Below are 15,704 nucleotides of genomic sequence, written 5' to 3' on the forward strand. Positions count from 1 at the left end.
CTCTTAGTCAGCACCAAATTATTATCTGTATAATAAATCTACCTAAATTCCTTAAAGGACATGAATGCAACAGAATAGAATTAAGAACCCTGTTAGAGATTGATTATAAAGATTGATATAGAATAAAATCATAGAACTAGAACAGAGATTCAGTTGTGTGTTAAGAAACCATACAATCGGTATGTTGCAATTGGGATGGACACCGATTGTATGGATTGTATCAAACAGAATTCACAAAAGAAGATGAAGGACAGACGATGACTCCGAGATGACCCTGAAACCAAGAAAGGCCTGAAACCAGCGACGGAGAATTCTACGAAGACAGAAGAATAGAAAGAACTTAATAAATGATGTACTTAAAGGAACGGAACGGTTGCTTAGAAACTTATGTAGATTTTAGACTTGATGTAATGGGTTTAATAAATGTATATAAACTGGTCTAGCGAGTTAAGCTTTGCCACTCACTGAGGTGATGGCCCAACTCCGAGTTTTGAATAAAGCAATACCTAGTGTAACCCACTCGTGTGAGAATAAAATCTTTAACAAACCCAAATCTTCTCCAAGGTTTTGGCATCTCATTATTTATACAAATATTATCATTTAAGACTATTCCGTAATTTAAAGACAATAAAAAAATAAATCTGGTCAATTTTCTTTCCTACATGGACACAGCCCTGCCATACTAGAGCGCTTTACTTGCAGAGACCAGAGAGATTGCTCCTGTGTTACCAATGGTCATACTTTCTTCTCTAGAACTCCTAGTTAACAATCAAGTAAATGAAAAAGAGGAAAGCTTAACTTCACCATTTAAAGTTAACAAAGCAAGACTGGAAAATAGGGAGGTTATCTTCTCATCTGTAAACTGAACAATTATGACAGGGTAAGGTCATCTGCTATTACATAAACATATAGCCTACCCAAGTTGTTAAGATGTTTCAGCCACTTGTGTAATTTGGGATCCACTTCTTCCAGCTCACTCAGCACATAGATAAAACCCCTTGTTTTAACTCTGTTTTTTTCTTGAATTAAGTAACTGATGAGCTGCTCCATCACTTCATGTGACATGCTGCTAGTTTTGGAATACGACTTGTAATCTTCCTCACTGATTACAAACCATGAAAGTAATTCCTTTAACAGTTTGGAAGCATCGCGAACAGCTGTTTTTATTTGCTCAGCATTTCGACTGATATGCTGCAGGACTCGATCACCAGCATATAAATCCTGAACATAACCTATAACGGGATTTAAAAAAAAAAACAAAACAAAACAAGATTTCATGTCTGTTTACTACAGTTACAAACATCAACTTTAAAGTACAGGTAATGTGGAATAAGTGTTAGTTTTAATTATTTATTTGCCTTATCACAACACTGAAAATTACAGAATATATAACTTCCCATATGAACTAGCCTTAGCATTATGAAATTGACACAATGTTGTTTTAAATGTGGTCTACACAAAGAAACAATCCTTAGCACCTTAACTAGATCTCAGCAAGAAAAAAAAAAAAAATATACCTGCCAGTAATACTAGCTTCAAGCAATTCTTTATACAGATTTATCTGCGTGCACTGCACGCCAGCCCTGATACAGAGACAAAACTCCCCCAAGCATCAGTTCCCAGAGCACAGGCACACTTCTGAACACTCCAGCGTACACCTAGTAGCAAACCTTTGCCCTGACCCTGCCACTGGTTCTTTGTAGAACAAGAGTAAAAAAGATTACTGGCTCATACCAGCCTTCACCTTTCATTATTCTTCAAGACCACACATTTATAGGACACCACTTTCAGAGCTTAACTGACAGTAACTATCATCAAAAAAATACTATAGTTACTCTTTTTTTGACGATAGTTACTGTCAGTTAAGCTCTGAAAGTGTCGTTCTATAAGACTACTGAAATTATTTCAAAATCCGTTTTCTTTTCACAAAAACTATAGTTAGTCTTTTTTCCAAAATAGATCTGAAAAGACTTTTTAAATCAAAGCACTACATATTACACCTGGGATAATTCAGCATTTTAACACAAACAGTCCCAAGCATACTAACAGATTTAATGAACTCTACAGGTATAAGCCATGCCTGAGTTCATCCTGCAGGTGTCTGCATTAAAAACCTCTTATCTTACAAATGTGCATACAAATGAGTGCTCCTCTCACTTGCACTCCTCTCCAATTTACAAGCAGATTTGTTTTTATTTAAAGGTAGCTATGGCTGCTAAATACAAAACAGAAAACCCTTTGTGATCTAGCTCTTCCCTGAAATTGGCCTCTCAACCTCTCAGACAGCTTAGGAGATTAAATTAGATGTTTTTTTGAAAGATTTCCTCACAAAATTTCCCCAAGGAAAAAAAACAAGGTGGTAGATAGCTTGTCTCCATATACATACAAGACTTCAATTTTATTACAGAATTAACTCCGGACAAATGAAAAAGGTTGGCCAACACAGAGATTTTTGCAGAACTGCATTGAGTTGCTGGGTGTTGACACACTCCTGTATCGGGGTCCCAACTTTTACCCACACTACTTCAGGGTGAGTGTTTTTGTCACATCAAGGGCATTTAGGACAGTCAAGCCATATACATGTAACTGAGTGACCTAGAGTGGCTGCAAGGACCAGAACTAAAGATAAGCTGTAGGAAAGGAGATAGCTTAGACTTTAAAAAAAAAAAAAAATCAACAGAAAGTCAGCTGAACATTATTTTAGAAAACCACACGGAAGCAAAAATAGTAATCTATGGTGCTAATGGAAGGGACTGCTCTCAAACATACACGGTTAAGGAAAAAAAGTCTAAAAAGATTAGCACCTGAGAGCTTTTTATAGAGAAAGTGCCAGGATATGCCATTGCACAGGTAACCAGGTTCTGGAGAACCCCGAGTATGGCATGTATGGGATGAAAAAGTCCCCTCAAAGTACTGAATATGAAATTCTACAGGGAAATTAATGTGAGCACTATTTTAAAGTTGACAAAAATTGAAACAAAAAAAAAAAATCAGCCGTTTTTCTTTGCACTGTAGGTTGCCCTAATACAAAAGGCAGTGAAAGTTCACACCTGTGAAATACATACAGACTGCTGCAAAACAACATAACTGGAACACAAAAGCATTAACTGACTACATACTTGCAGGTTAAAATATTTTATTTTCACCAGTCCTCTGAAATGTACTTTTCATGTCACTGCAGTTTCTGTAGTTAGGATATCATTGTTTCTTTATCTGAGATACAGTGTCCTGACTTGCTGGGCATAAAGCTTTTTCTGAAACCACTTTTCAAGAGATTAACTTGGAATTTCAGCCTGTGCCCTCTCCAGGCTACTTCTTCATGAACCAATGAAGCAAGAATAAATGTTTTCTACAAGGAACTTAACCATATACTAAAATCTTACAGTTATTTAGAAATTAAAAACAGAACTCAAATAAAGGCAATCTTAGGTAAAAATGCAAATCTTTAAAGGAAGGATTATGTTCAGTATTAGTATTCTGCTATAATTTTACTTAGGACATTCAGAATGCTAATTATACTACCTCATGATAACTTAGAACAATAATTTATACTTCCACATACCACTGTGATCACTGCATTGAGACAGTTTGTCTCCCATCTGGTTTTCTTCTATTTCCTTTTTAGCAGAATTCTGTGCCTCTTCTCGTGCACGTTTTCTTCGTAATTTTTTTTCTTGCTTCATTTTTAACTTCCTAAGACTGAAAAAAGCAATTAAGCAGTGAGCCTAATGCTAGCTGAGAGAAGTTGTCAAAGGAGCTATGCACATCTCAGTTGTTTTTCATATCTTACAATAGCTATAAGCTCCACTCTACTACAAATTATGCTGAAAAGTACAAATATTATAAAGCTAGTTTTTATCTAGACGCTAAGACACTACAAAACTTCATAAAAGTTTCATAAAGATCAAGTATGCAAGTGTAAGAATATACTCAAGATGCAATAATTTTTACTCCTATTAATGATGTCTGCATTAAGATAAACTTCAATACTATCAGGTTTTTTCTTAATTTATAATTCAGCATTTTGAACCAAATATTAACATTTGATTTCCTTAACTTCTAAAAATCGATTCTGTTCACCCTCTCAGCATGATTCCTCATTATTTATAACCTTACTTGACCACAAAGCATAAGCTCAGTTATATCAAAGGTACATGGATCAACAACAGAAGTAACGTCACTATATACAGGTTTTATTTACACTTTCTAAACATTCATGCAAAGTTGGTTAGATAGGAAGTGATGTGGAGCAGTGGTGCTGAACTTATGCCACACAGCAACACCTCTCCTATCCAGCTAAAAATCTTGCTGAGTTTCTTCCCTCTAGCAAGGGGAAGGAATAGAACAATGCTTGCAATCTCAGACTGAAAATCGAGGTGGTATTCTAATCTAGACACGCAGAGTGAAAGTCGAGTGTAACTAAGACACTCCATCCATTAAGAAGAATAACAGACACTCATTCTTTTAGCATTCCAATCGTTAAGTATCTTAGCACAAATAAAAAACATGTATGGAGAGCAAAAGTCAGGAAACAGTCCTCAAGTTCTGCACACAGCCTCCAAATCACACTTTTCACAAACAACATGTTACTTCCCTGCCCACAGATTTCACAACGACATCAGGTTTCAGGTATCAAGACTTAAAGATGGCTGAAGCAATTTATATTCAAAAACTATTGGTTCAAATTGCCAGGAAGTCAATGGTGCAATGGACAATTTACCCCTCAATACAGAGGTGTGGGAAATCAGATTTGCATCAACTCATATCCTGTATATCTGAAAATTTTCCTGTAGTCAAATTGAAAATGTTTTTAAAGACCTTTGAGCACTAAAAAGCTACCAGTAATTTATTCAGAAACACCAGTTAATGCCCTCCTGTGCTCATTATAAATCTGTAGCTCTGTATTTTCTTTTACAATTTAAATGCTTTCATAATTGTATCACAATACATTTTATCAGACTTTTTAGTTCAATCGGAGGTAAAGGGCAAGAACAGCTTTCCAAAGTATTTGTGGTATTTTAGCAACTGTTAAAAAGGCATGAAAACCAATCCTAGAGAAAACTTCTGGTCTCAGACTAATTCAACTTAGTCTTAAACAGTAGTGAGCTTACCTTGAACATTTTTGTTTAATACTGGCTCTTGGTGGTTCCTTGGTTTTTGTGATTTTTTGTTCAAACTAGCAAAAGAAGTGACATCACACTAATTAAATTGGGGTTACAATGCAACATTGCTATACTCAAAACCCAAGAACATCTGATGCTTTCGAAAGCAGTAATACTACAACACATAAGCCTCATGAAGGTCCACCTAAAACTATATTCTACTGCTACATCTTGGTATATAGCAATACTTCTTTATCTGCAGAAAAGACGGGTTGAAAGATAACACAAAGTCAGGAAGAACTGGAAGCTGTTTTGCTTTACCAGTGGGCAGGAAACAAACCTTACAATTTTTTTTTTTCGTTGTTTTTGCTTCTAACAGACCAGTACTGCTCTGGGAAGAAGTATCCACCTTCCAGTGACACTGTAGAGGGTAATAGCACTCTTTCATTACAATTATTTCATTTAGCAAGATTAGTTCCAATTTAAACTAACAGTCCTTTCATGTCGTGCAAGCTAAATATAAAACAAAGCTCTAGTTCTACCCATGACAATTCTAACCAATACCATAAGGTAATGCCTGCTCCAGAACTGGTAATTAATACTCTTAAATAATGCTCAGATGCTATAATTAAGACAGCATATTACTTATGAATTTGCAGTTACATTCTCATCTTCACTTTATTTCCTATACCAGAGTAAATATTTTAAAGATTATTTTCATTTTTTGTAAGACCGTTTACTTACTTCACATTTTATCAGACCAGAAGAACTGAAAATAACTATTTTTGAAATAAGGCCCATACAATCAGGAGTGAAACACAATTCTTGAAGAAAATCCTGTAGGAGAAGATGATACACACAAGAAAGATTTAAACTCACACAAAATCTACCTTCTTACACAGATTATAATTTCTTAATTTGAGATGACCAAGGTTAATTAAAGCTAGCACAGTTCTAAATTCTTATCGGATGAGAAAAGCAAGTGACAGCTGGCTTGGCAAGGACTGCAGCTCAAAGAATCCCAGATCCGTGGCATACACTTGTTATTTCCAAAGCTACAGCAAAGCCCTTCCTCCTCCAACTTCACATTCAAGAGTCAACTTTAAAAATATTCTTTTCTGAGTTCATACTCTGCCTGGATTTCCCTTCATTTTATAGTGGCTGCTGGTACTACATTTCGTAAAATTCTTTTACGCATACTCAATGTCAAACTGTTGCTTCAACAGCAAAACTGTAGAAGGAATAAATTTCCACATGGGAGGACACAAATGATGCAAGATAAACAGGCTAAGCATACTAAGCCTTCACAGACAGGCCTTTCTTCTGTAGACAACAGCAAGCTTTACCCACACTTGCATGTCAAACAATTTAGCAAGAGACTCCTCTTTCCTATCTCTCCTCTTGCCATCGTCATGCAGGGGGAACATCAGGCTATAGCATCGCACTTACCAGAAACCAAAGGAATACTATAATCTTGACTAAAAAAAGGAAAAAATAAAATGCTTATTCTCTGACACAGCTCTTACCTTATTATTTTTATCACTGTAGTTTGTTGTTTTCAGCTTTTTCCAACAGCTGATATGAAAGTCCACTCTACACTGCTGACAGCAAGTAATACGTATAAAACCCTAACATTGAGAAATAATATGAATTTAACATTTAAAAAAAAAACACACAGAAAACATGTAAACATGAAATGCTCTTTCCCAAACCCTTTAAACCAAAAACTTACCTTAAAGTCCGGGTCTGTAAAATATATTTGGATTTTGGAGTGGCCATGGCACAGCTGGTATCGACAAACTGCGTCTGGTTCTGGATGGAACTTGCATTCCTCAATACAATTCTTTAAAATCAACTGAGAAACACAAAAGATACAAAACAAATTGCACAGAAACCAAGAAAATATTCAGTATCTACTTACAAGCTCCTAGGGAACTCTGCAATGAAACACACATCTTTTTGAACAGCAAATGACTAATATCAAAAGAACAACTCTTTTCTAGTGAAAGCTATGGAAGATTGTCTTTCTACAGCAAAAGATTCAAAAGCTCGTTTGAACTGCTATCAGCTAAGTATTCATAGCTTCCCTGCATGCAGGTTTATCTTGGACCAACGCTTTACATGCTGACCAATTCCAAACACATGAGAATGTAGTAAGTTTTCCATGGCCAAAATGATGAGCCAGATTACTCAGATAACGTGACAAAAACGGAGTGCCTGCTCATTTCCATCCTTTCCACCATTTCAGGAGTGCCTCACCTGGGATGTGCATTACAGGATCAAGTAGGTTCCCAGCCAGCTCAGACCTGGCCCTGCACTGGAGCTAGGGAGATCTCCCAGACCAGCAACCAAGGTAAAGACATTTCAGTGGCTTTATGTAGTCAGTTCAAGTCCCACAGGGTTGGCATTGAGCCCAGATTAATAAAATATTATTACAAACAAACAGACTACCAGTTACAGCCTTTCAGATATTTCCATTATGCTCTCTGGCAGTCCCAGACCACTGATGTATTACTGTGGCCAGACTACTGTGGCATCAGATGCAGGTCTATGAGAAATCTTTAGGTCAGTTTTTGTTTAGGAAACAACAGTACTGCTGCTTCTGCCAGAAATGAAACAGGCCAGTATCGTACAGCCAAGCTCAGACGCTGAATAACCTAGCATGTTCTACTGTGACAAACTGCCTCCATGCAGAGGAGCTCACACGCCTTGCCTCTCATGGCATGGTTTATCCAGAAATCCTTCACAAATAACACTGACTCAACTATAGTTTAGAAAACAGTAACAATAGTAACAATGCATATATAAACAAAGAGCTGTTCAATGTGAGAAAGCAATTTGTGGTGTCAGAAGTGCAAGTCAGATTTTTCAAGTCAAACAGGGAATTTTATCATACAACTCCCAATGCATTGGCCAAGAACTACACAGTGAAACTCTCCTATTTGGTTTTAAATATAGCACCATTGCTGAAATTTTCAACTTCACATCCTTGCTAATGCAAACTTTTTAACCGGTTCTCTCTAAAGCTTGGTAATATGTAACTAAAAAGTTAACATATTCTGAAACACTTGGAGCAGATCAGAATGATATTATTACACAGAAATACCCAAGCATATAGCCTGACACAGAGCCCCCGTCCCTGTGCTGTGAATGGGATGCTTCCCAGGTGTTCAAATTTGTTGGTGCAAGAAGAGTTCTGCCCTGCAAAGACCAGGCTTTGCGGCTGACAGCACTCTAGACAATGAGCAGCAGTGCTTGCACTGAAACAGAATCACAGAATCACAGAATAGTAGGGGTTGGAAGGGACCTCTGTGGGTCATCTAGTCCAACCCCGCTGCCGAAGCAGGGTCGCCTACAGCAGGCTGCACAGGACCTTGTCCAGGCGGGTCTTGAGTATCTCCAGAGAAGGAGACTCCACAACCTCCCTGGGCAGCCTGTTCCAAGGCTCCGTCACCCTCAGAGGGAAGAAGTTCTTCCTCATGTTCAGACGGAACTTCCTGTGCCTCAGTTTGTGCCCATTGCCCCTTGTCCTGTCAGTGGGCACCACTGAAAAGAGTCTGGCCCCATCCTCCTGACACCCACCCTTCAGATATTTATAAACATTTATTAGGTCCCCTCGCAGCCTTCTCTTCTTCAGGCTGAACAAGCCCAGCTCCCTCAGCCTCTCCTCGTAGAGGAGATGTTCCAGTCCCCTCATCATCCTTGTAGCCCTCCGCTGGACTCTCTCCAGTAGCTCTTCATCTTTCTTGAACTGGGGAGCCCAGAACTGGACACAGTACTCCAGATGAGGCCTCACCAGGGCAGTGTAGAGGGGAAGGAGAACCTCCCTCGTCCTGATGGCCACGCTCTTCTTGATGCACCCCAGGATGCCATTGGCTTTCTTGGCAGCCAGGGCACACTGCTGGCTCATGGTCAACCTGTCATCCACCAGGACACCCAGGTCCCTCTCCGCAGAGCTGCTCTCCAGCAGGTCCACCCCAAGCCTGTACTGATGCATGGGGTTGTTCCTCCCCAGGTGCAGGACCCTGCATTTGCCTTTGTTGAACCTCATCAGGTTCTTCTCTGCCCAACTTTCCAGCCTGTCCAGGTCACGCTGAATGGCAGCACAGCCTTCCGGTGTGTCTACCACACCTCCCAGTTTGGTGTCATCAGCAAACTTGCTGAGGGTACATTCTAACTCTTCATCCAGGTCGTTGATGAAGAAGTTGAACAAGACTGGGCCCAGTACTGACCCCTGGGGGACACCACTTGTTACCAGCCTCCAACTAGACTCAGCGCCGCTGATGACAACCCTCTGAGTTCTGCCATTCAGCCAGTTCTCTATCCACTTCACCGACCACTCATCCAGCCCACACTTCCTCAGCTTCCCTAGGAGGATATCATGGGAGACTGTGTCGAAAGCCTTGCTGAAGTCAAGGTAGACAACATCCACAGCTCTCCCTTCGTCTACCCAGCCAGTCATGTCATCACAGAAAGCTATCAGATTGGTCAGGCATGATTCCCCCTTGGTGAATCCATGCTGACTACTCCTGATAACTTTCTTTTCTTCCACTTGCTTGATGATGGCCTCCATCATCAAGCAGCTTGATGATAAGCTGCTCCATCACCTTTCCCGGGATGGAGGTGAGGCTGACCGGCCTGTAGTTCCCTGGGTCCTCCTTCTTGCCCTTTTTGAAGATTGGAGTGACATTGGCCTTTCTCCAGTCCTCGGGCACCTCTCCTGTCCTCCAGGACCTCTCAAAGATGATGGAGAGTGGCTCAGCAATGACATCCGCCAGCTCTCTCAGCATTCGTGGGTGCATTCCATCGGGGCCCATGGATTTGTGGACATCCAGATCGCTTAAGCAATCCCTCACACAGTCCTCCTTGACCAAGTGAAAGTCCTCCTCTTTGTAGGCTTCTTCTCTTACCTCCAGGGCCTGGGATTCCTGAGGGCCAGTCTTAGCACTGAAGACTGAAGCAAAGAAGGCATTCAGTAGCTCTGCCTTCTCCGCATCCTCCGTCACCAGGACACCCACCTCATTCAGCAGCGGCCCCACATTGTCCCTAGCCTTCCTTTGGCTGCTGATGTAGTTGAAGAAGCCCTTCTTGTTGTTTTTGACATCCCTTGCCAGCTTCAATTCCAGGTGGGCCTTAGCCTTCCTCGTCGCATCCCTGCACGCTCTGACCACGTTTCTGTACTCTTCCCAAGTGGCCTGCCCCTCTTTCCACATTCCATGGACCTTTCCCTTCTGCCTGATCTCCACTAGAAGCTCCTTGTTTAACCATGCAGGTCTCCTGCCTCCTTTGCTCGATTTCTTTCTCAGGGGGATGCATTGCTCCTGTGCATGGAAGAAGTGTCGTTTAAAGAGCGACCAGCACTCATGGACCCCTCTGCCTTCGAGAGCCCTGGCCCACGGGATTCCTCCCAGTAGCTCCTTGAAGAGGGCAAAGTCAGCCCTCCTTTCACTCCCGATCTTTCTTTGGCCTTGACAACAGCGAGGCAGGGAGGATGATAAATGGGGTTTCTGGGTTGTTTTTTCTTTTTGAAAGGCCATTTTACAGAACAGGTTTTTATGTCTTTTTTTTTAAAAAAAAAACATACCTGTAAATTCTCTGTTCGTGTCTCTTCAATGACCTGCGATGTTGTGGGCCAAGTTAATACTCCAGGTACTATCTTGTGATTAACCATTGTTTGTGATTTCACGAACTGATCAAGTGCCTCTGAAAATCTGAAGTTTGAAACAGGTACAACATGTTCAGACCACATATAAGTAACTTCTACAAGGCCTGTAATACTTTCATGATTCATTTTATGATCCAAGGACAAAAATGGTAACCGTAAGAGCACGTGGAATGAAAGAGCACCTCGTTCATTAAGTTCTCTGTCTAAAGACTCTTTGGTATACAACACTCAAGGTGCGAGCCAGTAAGGCAGCCTGTGTAAGGGGCCCAGCGTCCAGGCACGGATACGATGCCGACAGAGCCTGCACTGATATTCAAGGGACCCATGAACATGAGTGTGCTTGTCGCTCTCGAGAGCACACATATGTTTACTACTGACCTTCAGCCCTGACCAGCCAGGGAGGAGGCACTGGACGCTGCTACCCGCACTTGTATGTTACGGGCGTTCAGGCAGTGCTACGCACCGGAGCGGCTCTGCCCGGGGTGGCCAGCTGTGCTGTCGTGTGTACATGCGTGTGTGCGTCCGCACCTCTTTGGGACACACGCACAGCCTCACCACGGGTCACACCTGCTAAGGGGAACCACAGCCACACCCCAGTGACAGGGCCTGACTGCACCTGGCCACGGGGAACCCCTTCTCAGAGCCCAACGCCCTCTGATCAAGCGCTTTAGATATTCCACGAGGAGAGTTTAATGTTTACTGTAAAACTTACTTAATTTATTTGGCATTGTACTGGGTTCACGCGGCACGGTTGGTCGGGGGCCGGGGCTGCCCCGTTCCAGACACGGCCGGTTCCAGCCGGCTCCTGCGCAGGGCACAGCCGAGCCCCTCGGGCAAGGCAGCGGGGCCTCAGGGAAAGCAGGGGTAAGAAGGGGCAAAACCTGCTGCACGGCCGTGAGGAGTAAGGGCAAAACACGCGAGAAACAGCCCTTCGAGCACCGAGGTGAGGAGGAGGAGGAGGAGGTCCGGCAGGCAGGGCGCAGTTTCCCCCCGGCCCCTGGAGAGGAGCCCTCGGAGGGCCTCTGCCAGAGCGGGCCCCGCGGAGGAGTCGGCGCTGAGGGAGCAAAGTCGAGCCGCGGATAAAGGCGGGGGAGGGGGAAGGCGAGTTTAGGGTTTTTTTCCCTTTGTTTCCCACCATCCAACTCCATTTTAGCAGACAATAAATTATTTTCCTCAGGTTGAGTCCTGTTTTGCCTGTGAGCACAATTAGCAAGTGATCTCTCTGCCTTTATCTCAACCTCTGGGCTTTTTCACCTTGCCTTCTCCCCTCTCCTGCCGGGGGGCGGGGGGGGCGGAGCGCAGCTGGGCGAGGGTCTGCCAGCCAGCCAGGGTCAGCCCACCGAGCCCTGCGGGGCATTCTGGCGAAGCAGAGCAGTATAGGGGTACACTGAAAAGGCAACACAAAGCAGAACGTGGCAATTGCAACCCCCAGTTGAAGCAACACAAACGTGATTCCCATCACCAGTCTCCCTACGCTTACCGCCAGCGACACGTGGGTTGAAGCCAGCTCAGGCCCTTGGCTCTCAGCTTGACCAGCTGTCCCGTTTCTGCTCTTCGCGTTCCACTGAGCCACGAACACGGTGCCCCCCTCTCCCCACGCTGGACTGGCTAGCTCAGGAGACATGAGTCTTTACCGGTTTCAGGGAGCCCGATGACTCACTTGCGCAGCTGCCTTATCTAAAACCAAGGTTACCCTCCTCCCGTCTCCCTGGCGCAGAGATAAGTTAAGCTTTCTTTACAATACATTCTTCCCCCTGAGATCAATGGGGCTTGTCCTTCTCCTGTGAGCTCTCCTCCGCTGGCCGGGTGTGCTGGCCAGTCACATTCCCATGCCCTGGACCCTGCTCGGCTCAGCGGCTGCCATTACATCCTTTGCAGTAACAAACTTACGAGTTGTAATAAATCATTCTGATGTATGAATTTAGTGATTAACAAAGAACAATTAACCCAAACGCACATGGTTTCTCAAATGCAAATTTTTTTTGTATCAAATACTGAAGCTTTATATACCAACCTGTTTTGTCTGAGGTATACTTTCCCAATCCCATAATATGCTAAACAACCAAATCTTTCTTCCTGGTACTGTTCAATTATTTTCTTAAACTGGTCTTCAGCCTTTGTTAATGCCTTTAAAATATATGCAAGACAAAAATACATGACACTTTGCCAGAAGCTTTTCACTTTTCCTCTGCTTTTTTTGTTCCAGTAGAGTGGGTCAGTATGCCCTATTCTTTGATCAGTCGTATGAACATTAAAGGGAATTAAGCAACCCTATAATCACACACAAAGGCTTTCCTTTTTTTAAAAAAAAGAAACTTCTTATGTACACATGAGCTCTCTCTGAAATAACGAAATTAAATGATTGAGCTCACCAAGGTACAAACACCCAGACATTTTAAAATAAGACATTGAATATTTTTAAACACTGCAGGGGAAGAAAAAAAAAAACCACCAACCCAACCACCCACATGTCTGTTACGGTGCTTTCCAGAACCAAAAGCATTCTCTTTCTCTTGTTTTAGAATCAGACTGTTTGTGTTAGAAAGACTGGTGCACAACATTACAAGAAAGCAGAAGAAAAATAGTTGCCTATGCTTCATTAATACTTAAGAATCTCATCTGAAAGCTTAAAAAGAAATTTTATTTGGTAGCTTAATTTGTCCAGAACCATTAAAAGATCTATTTTCAGATATTAAACCATACGATTTTCTAAAGGGTGACAAAAGCTTTCCCTCCCCACTCATTTTCTGTCTGTTAAAAAGAGACAAAAATGGATGACCAACTACCCGAACTAGAATTTTGAATAAAAGCAATACAGTGGCTTAATGTCATACCTCAGGCTGTCCTATTCCAAGCAGAGCAGTGGCATGTCCATAGATGATTACAACATAATTAATAATACGAAGATTCAGTTGCTGCAAATAGAGTCAAATTATAGGAGTAGCATGCACAAAAACACTTTGCTGGTAACTACATTACTGTGTACTGTGAATTGAAGATCTTCACTACAACAGAGATAGGAAACTCTTTTCTTACCCTTCTTATCTTAGCCTCTACCCAGATTTATGTTACAATTAGCATTAAAAGTGAAGGTTAACTACAGCTTTACTGCTGGTCATTTAGCACCCCTATATATTTCAATGTGATACATCCTGAAATGTCTGCTTTTAGAAATGCTGTAACTACAGGCCTTACTATGTTGACTTCATGCAGTGCAGTGTGTCTTTGCTGTATTTTATGTTCAGAATTGAGATTCTTTTTTAGAAAAAAAAAAAAACAACAAACTTTTTCTTCCTAGTAAACTAGGTCACAATTCCAGATGCACTGGCGCATTACTTGCTTGGACAGCCTTCTTTTGTTGGCACTGCAACAGCCCTTACTAAAATGGGAGCCTGCAACACAGCAACACATGTGCACACACATTGTCACACAAAACATAACACAGTACAGCAATTTATAGAAATCTAGGATGACAGATGGGTCAGTGGCTGATTAGATAGATACATATACACAAAATTTCACAGTATGCCATCAAAGAGTTATCTATCTGATCTGAAGAATAAAAATTATTTTTACCCTATATTATTATCAGTGAAGGCTAAGCTGATGATAGTAGTTTCTTATCAAGTAAGATATTTGATAAGAATATCTTACTCTTGTAAGAATATTATTTTGGTAAATATTTTTTAGTTTGCATCTAGAAATGCATGTGTATGCTGAACACTACGAAAATACATCCTACACTACTATCCTGTTGTCATTTGTAAGCTCCTTGGCATACGTATCAGTGAAACACCCAGCACTGTAGTCAACATCACAGGCAACAATTCAATAATAATGACTGTTTTGGTGAAAGGAAAGAATGAAACATGATATTGAAAGCATAAACTTCAATTACCCTAATAAACTCCATTATTCCTCTCAGTTTACCTTTAATTGTGAAGGATTTAGAATGCTCAACAATTGCGAGAAGGCTTGTTCAGCACTGTGACACCGCTGGTCCATCAAGGCTGTATAACCATCACGAACAAGGGATTTAACTGCTTCTGGCAACATAGTTAAATCCACCTAAAATATTTAGGAAAAGAGTAAATCCAAAAGAAAACCATCTTTCCTTTTTCTTTTTTTAAGCAAGCAAACTATTTGCTAAAATACTTATTCAACAGACAACTTAAAATTCTGTACTTTCTTTGGTTTCATCACAGTTCCACTCTTAAAGCAGTAAATCAGATACACTGTTATAAAACTGTTTTAAATTCAAATTCTAAATACTTAAGACCTTCATGGACCTACTGCTGCTAATCTCTTAAAAATCTAGTTTTTGTTCTAAGTTTATATCCGTTTCTCTCCAGAAAGTTTCAAGTTCAGTTCAAGCATCATTTTAACCCTTACATATTAAAAAAAAACCAACCCAGACTTATGCTTTTCCCTGCTTGTAGACTCCATTTTGTGTACAACCATTTCTGAAAAACCTGAAGAACTATTTAATTATGCCTGCGCCCTCCCTCCATCTAGGTTAATAGTTAATGCTAGCAGGTTTCAGAATGCATTATGTTATTAGTCTTTCACTACAGACACTTCCTGAAGTCTGCGGGACTTTCCAACAGTAAGTCTGTAAATCAAGACAAGCAGTTGCACAACTACGAACTTCTATTCTCTTGATGTGTTGAAACACTCAAATAAAACTAGCTTTGGGAAGCAGATCATTGTGCCAGGGCAGAAGTAATTCAGCTATTTAAAAAGCTCTTCCAACACCTACTCCTGCAATCACAAGCAAAAAACAAAGAACAGGGAGGGCCACCTGTGTATTTTAGGTCGCCACTACCTCATTTCAGTATGAATTAATCTCCAGTATGAAGTAATCCTGCTTTACAAGCTTTTCATTAAATGCCCTTTTTTCCTGCCATATGTTAAAATTTGAGCCTGGGATTCTGAAG

The 15,704-nt window shown here is 41.2% G+C and overlaps 1 protein-coding gene across 9 annotated transcripts in view; it reads right to left on the reverse strand.

Moving 5' to 3' along the window:
* TTC3 (tetratricopeptide repeat domain 3) overlaps window positions 1–15,704 on the reverse strand; it is a 73,712-nt gene that overhangs the window by 21,897 nt on the left and 36,111 nt on the right. For all 9 annotated transcript variants that reach the window (XM_075432078.1, XM_075432094.1, XM_075432068.1 and 6 more), the window contains 10 exons: window positions 14,698–14,835; window positions 13,602–13,682; window positions 12,782–12,894; window positions 10,687–10,813; window positions 6,835–6,957; window positions 6,629–6,730; window positions 5,847–5,939; window positions 5,112–5,176; window positions 3,563–3,699; window positions 918–1,232 (listed from right to left, as the gene is read on the reverse strand). In XM_075432078.1, the coding sequence (XP_075288193.1) occupies window positions 918–1,232; window positions 3,563–3,699; window positions 5,112–5,176; window positions 5,847–5,939; window positions 6,629–6,730; window positions 6,835–6,957; window positions 10,687–10,813; window positions 12,782–12,894; window positions 13,602–13,682; window positions 14,698–14,835 (1,294 nt within the window). The remainder of the gene's footprint in view (window positions 1–917; window positions 1,233–3,562; window positions 3,700–5,111; window positions 5,177–5,846; window positions 5,940–6,628; window positions 6,731–6,834; window positions 6,958–10,686; window positions 10,814–12,781; window positions 12,895–13,601; window positions 13,683–14,697; window positions 14,836–15,704) is intronic.

The sequence above is a fragment of the Opisthocomus hoazin genome, chromosome 1, assembly GCF_030867145.1.
Source record: "Opisthocomus hoazin isolate bOpiHoa1 chromosome 1, bOpiHoa1.hap1, whole genome shotgun sequence".
Lineage (NCBI taxonomy): Eukaryota > Metazoa > Chordata > Aves > Opisthocomiformes > Opisthocomidae > Opisthocomus > Opisthocomus hoazin.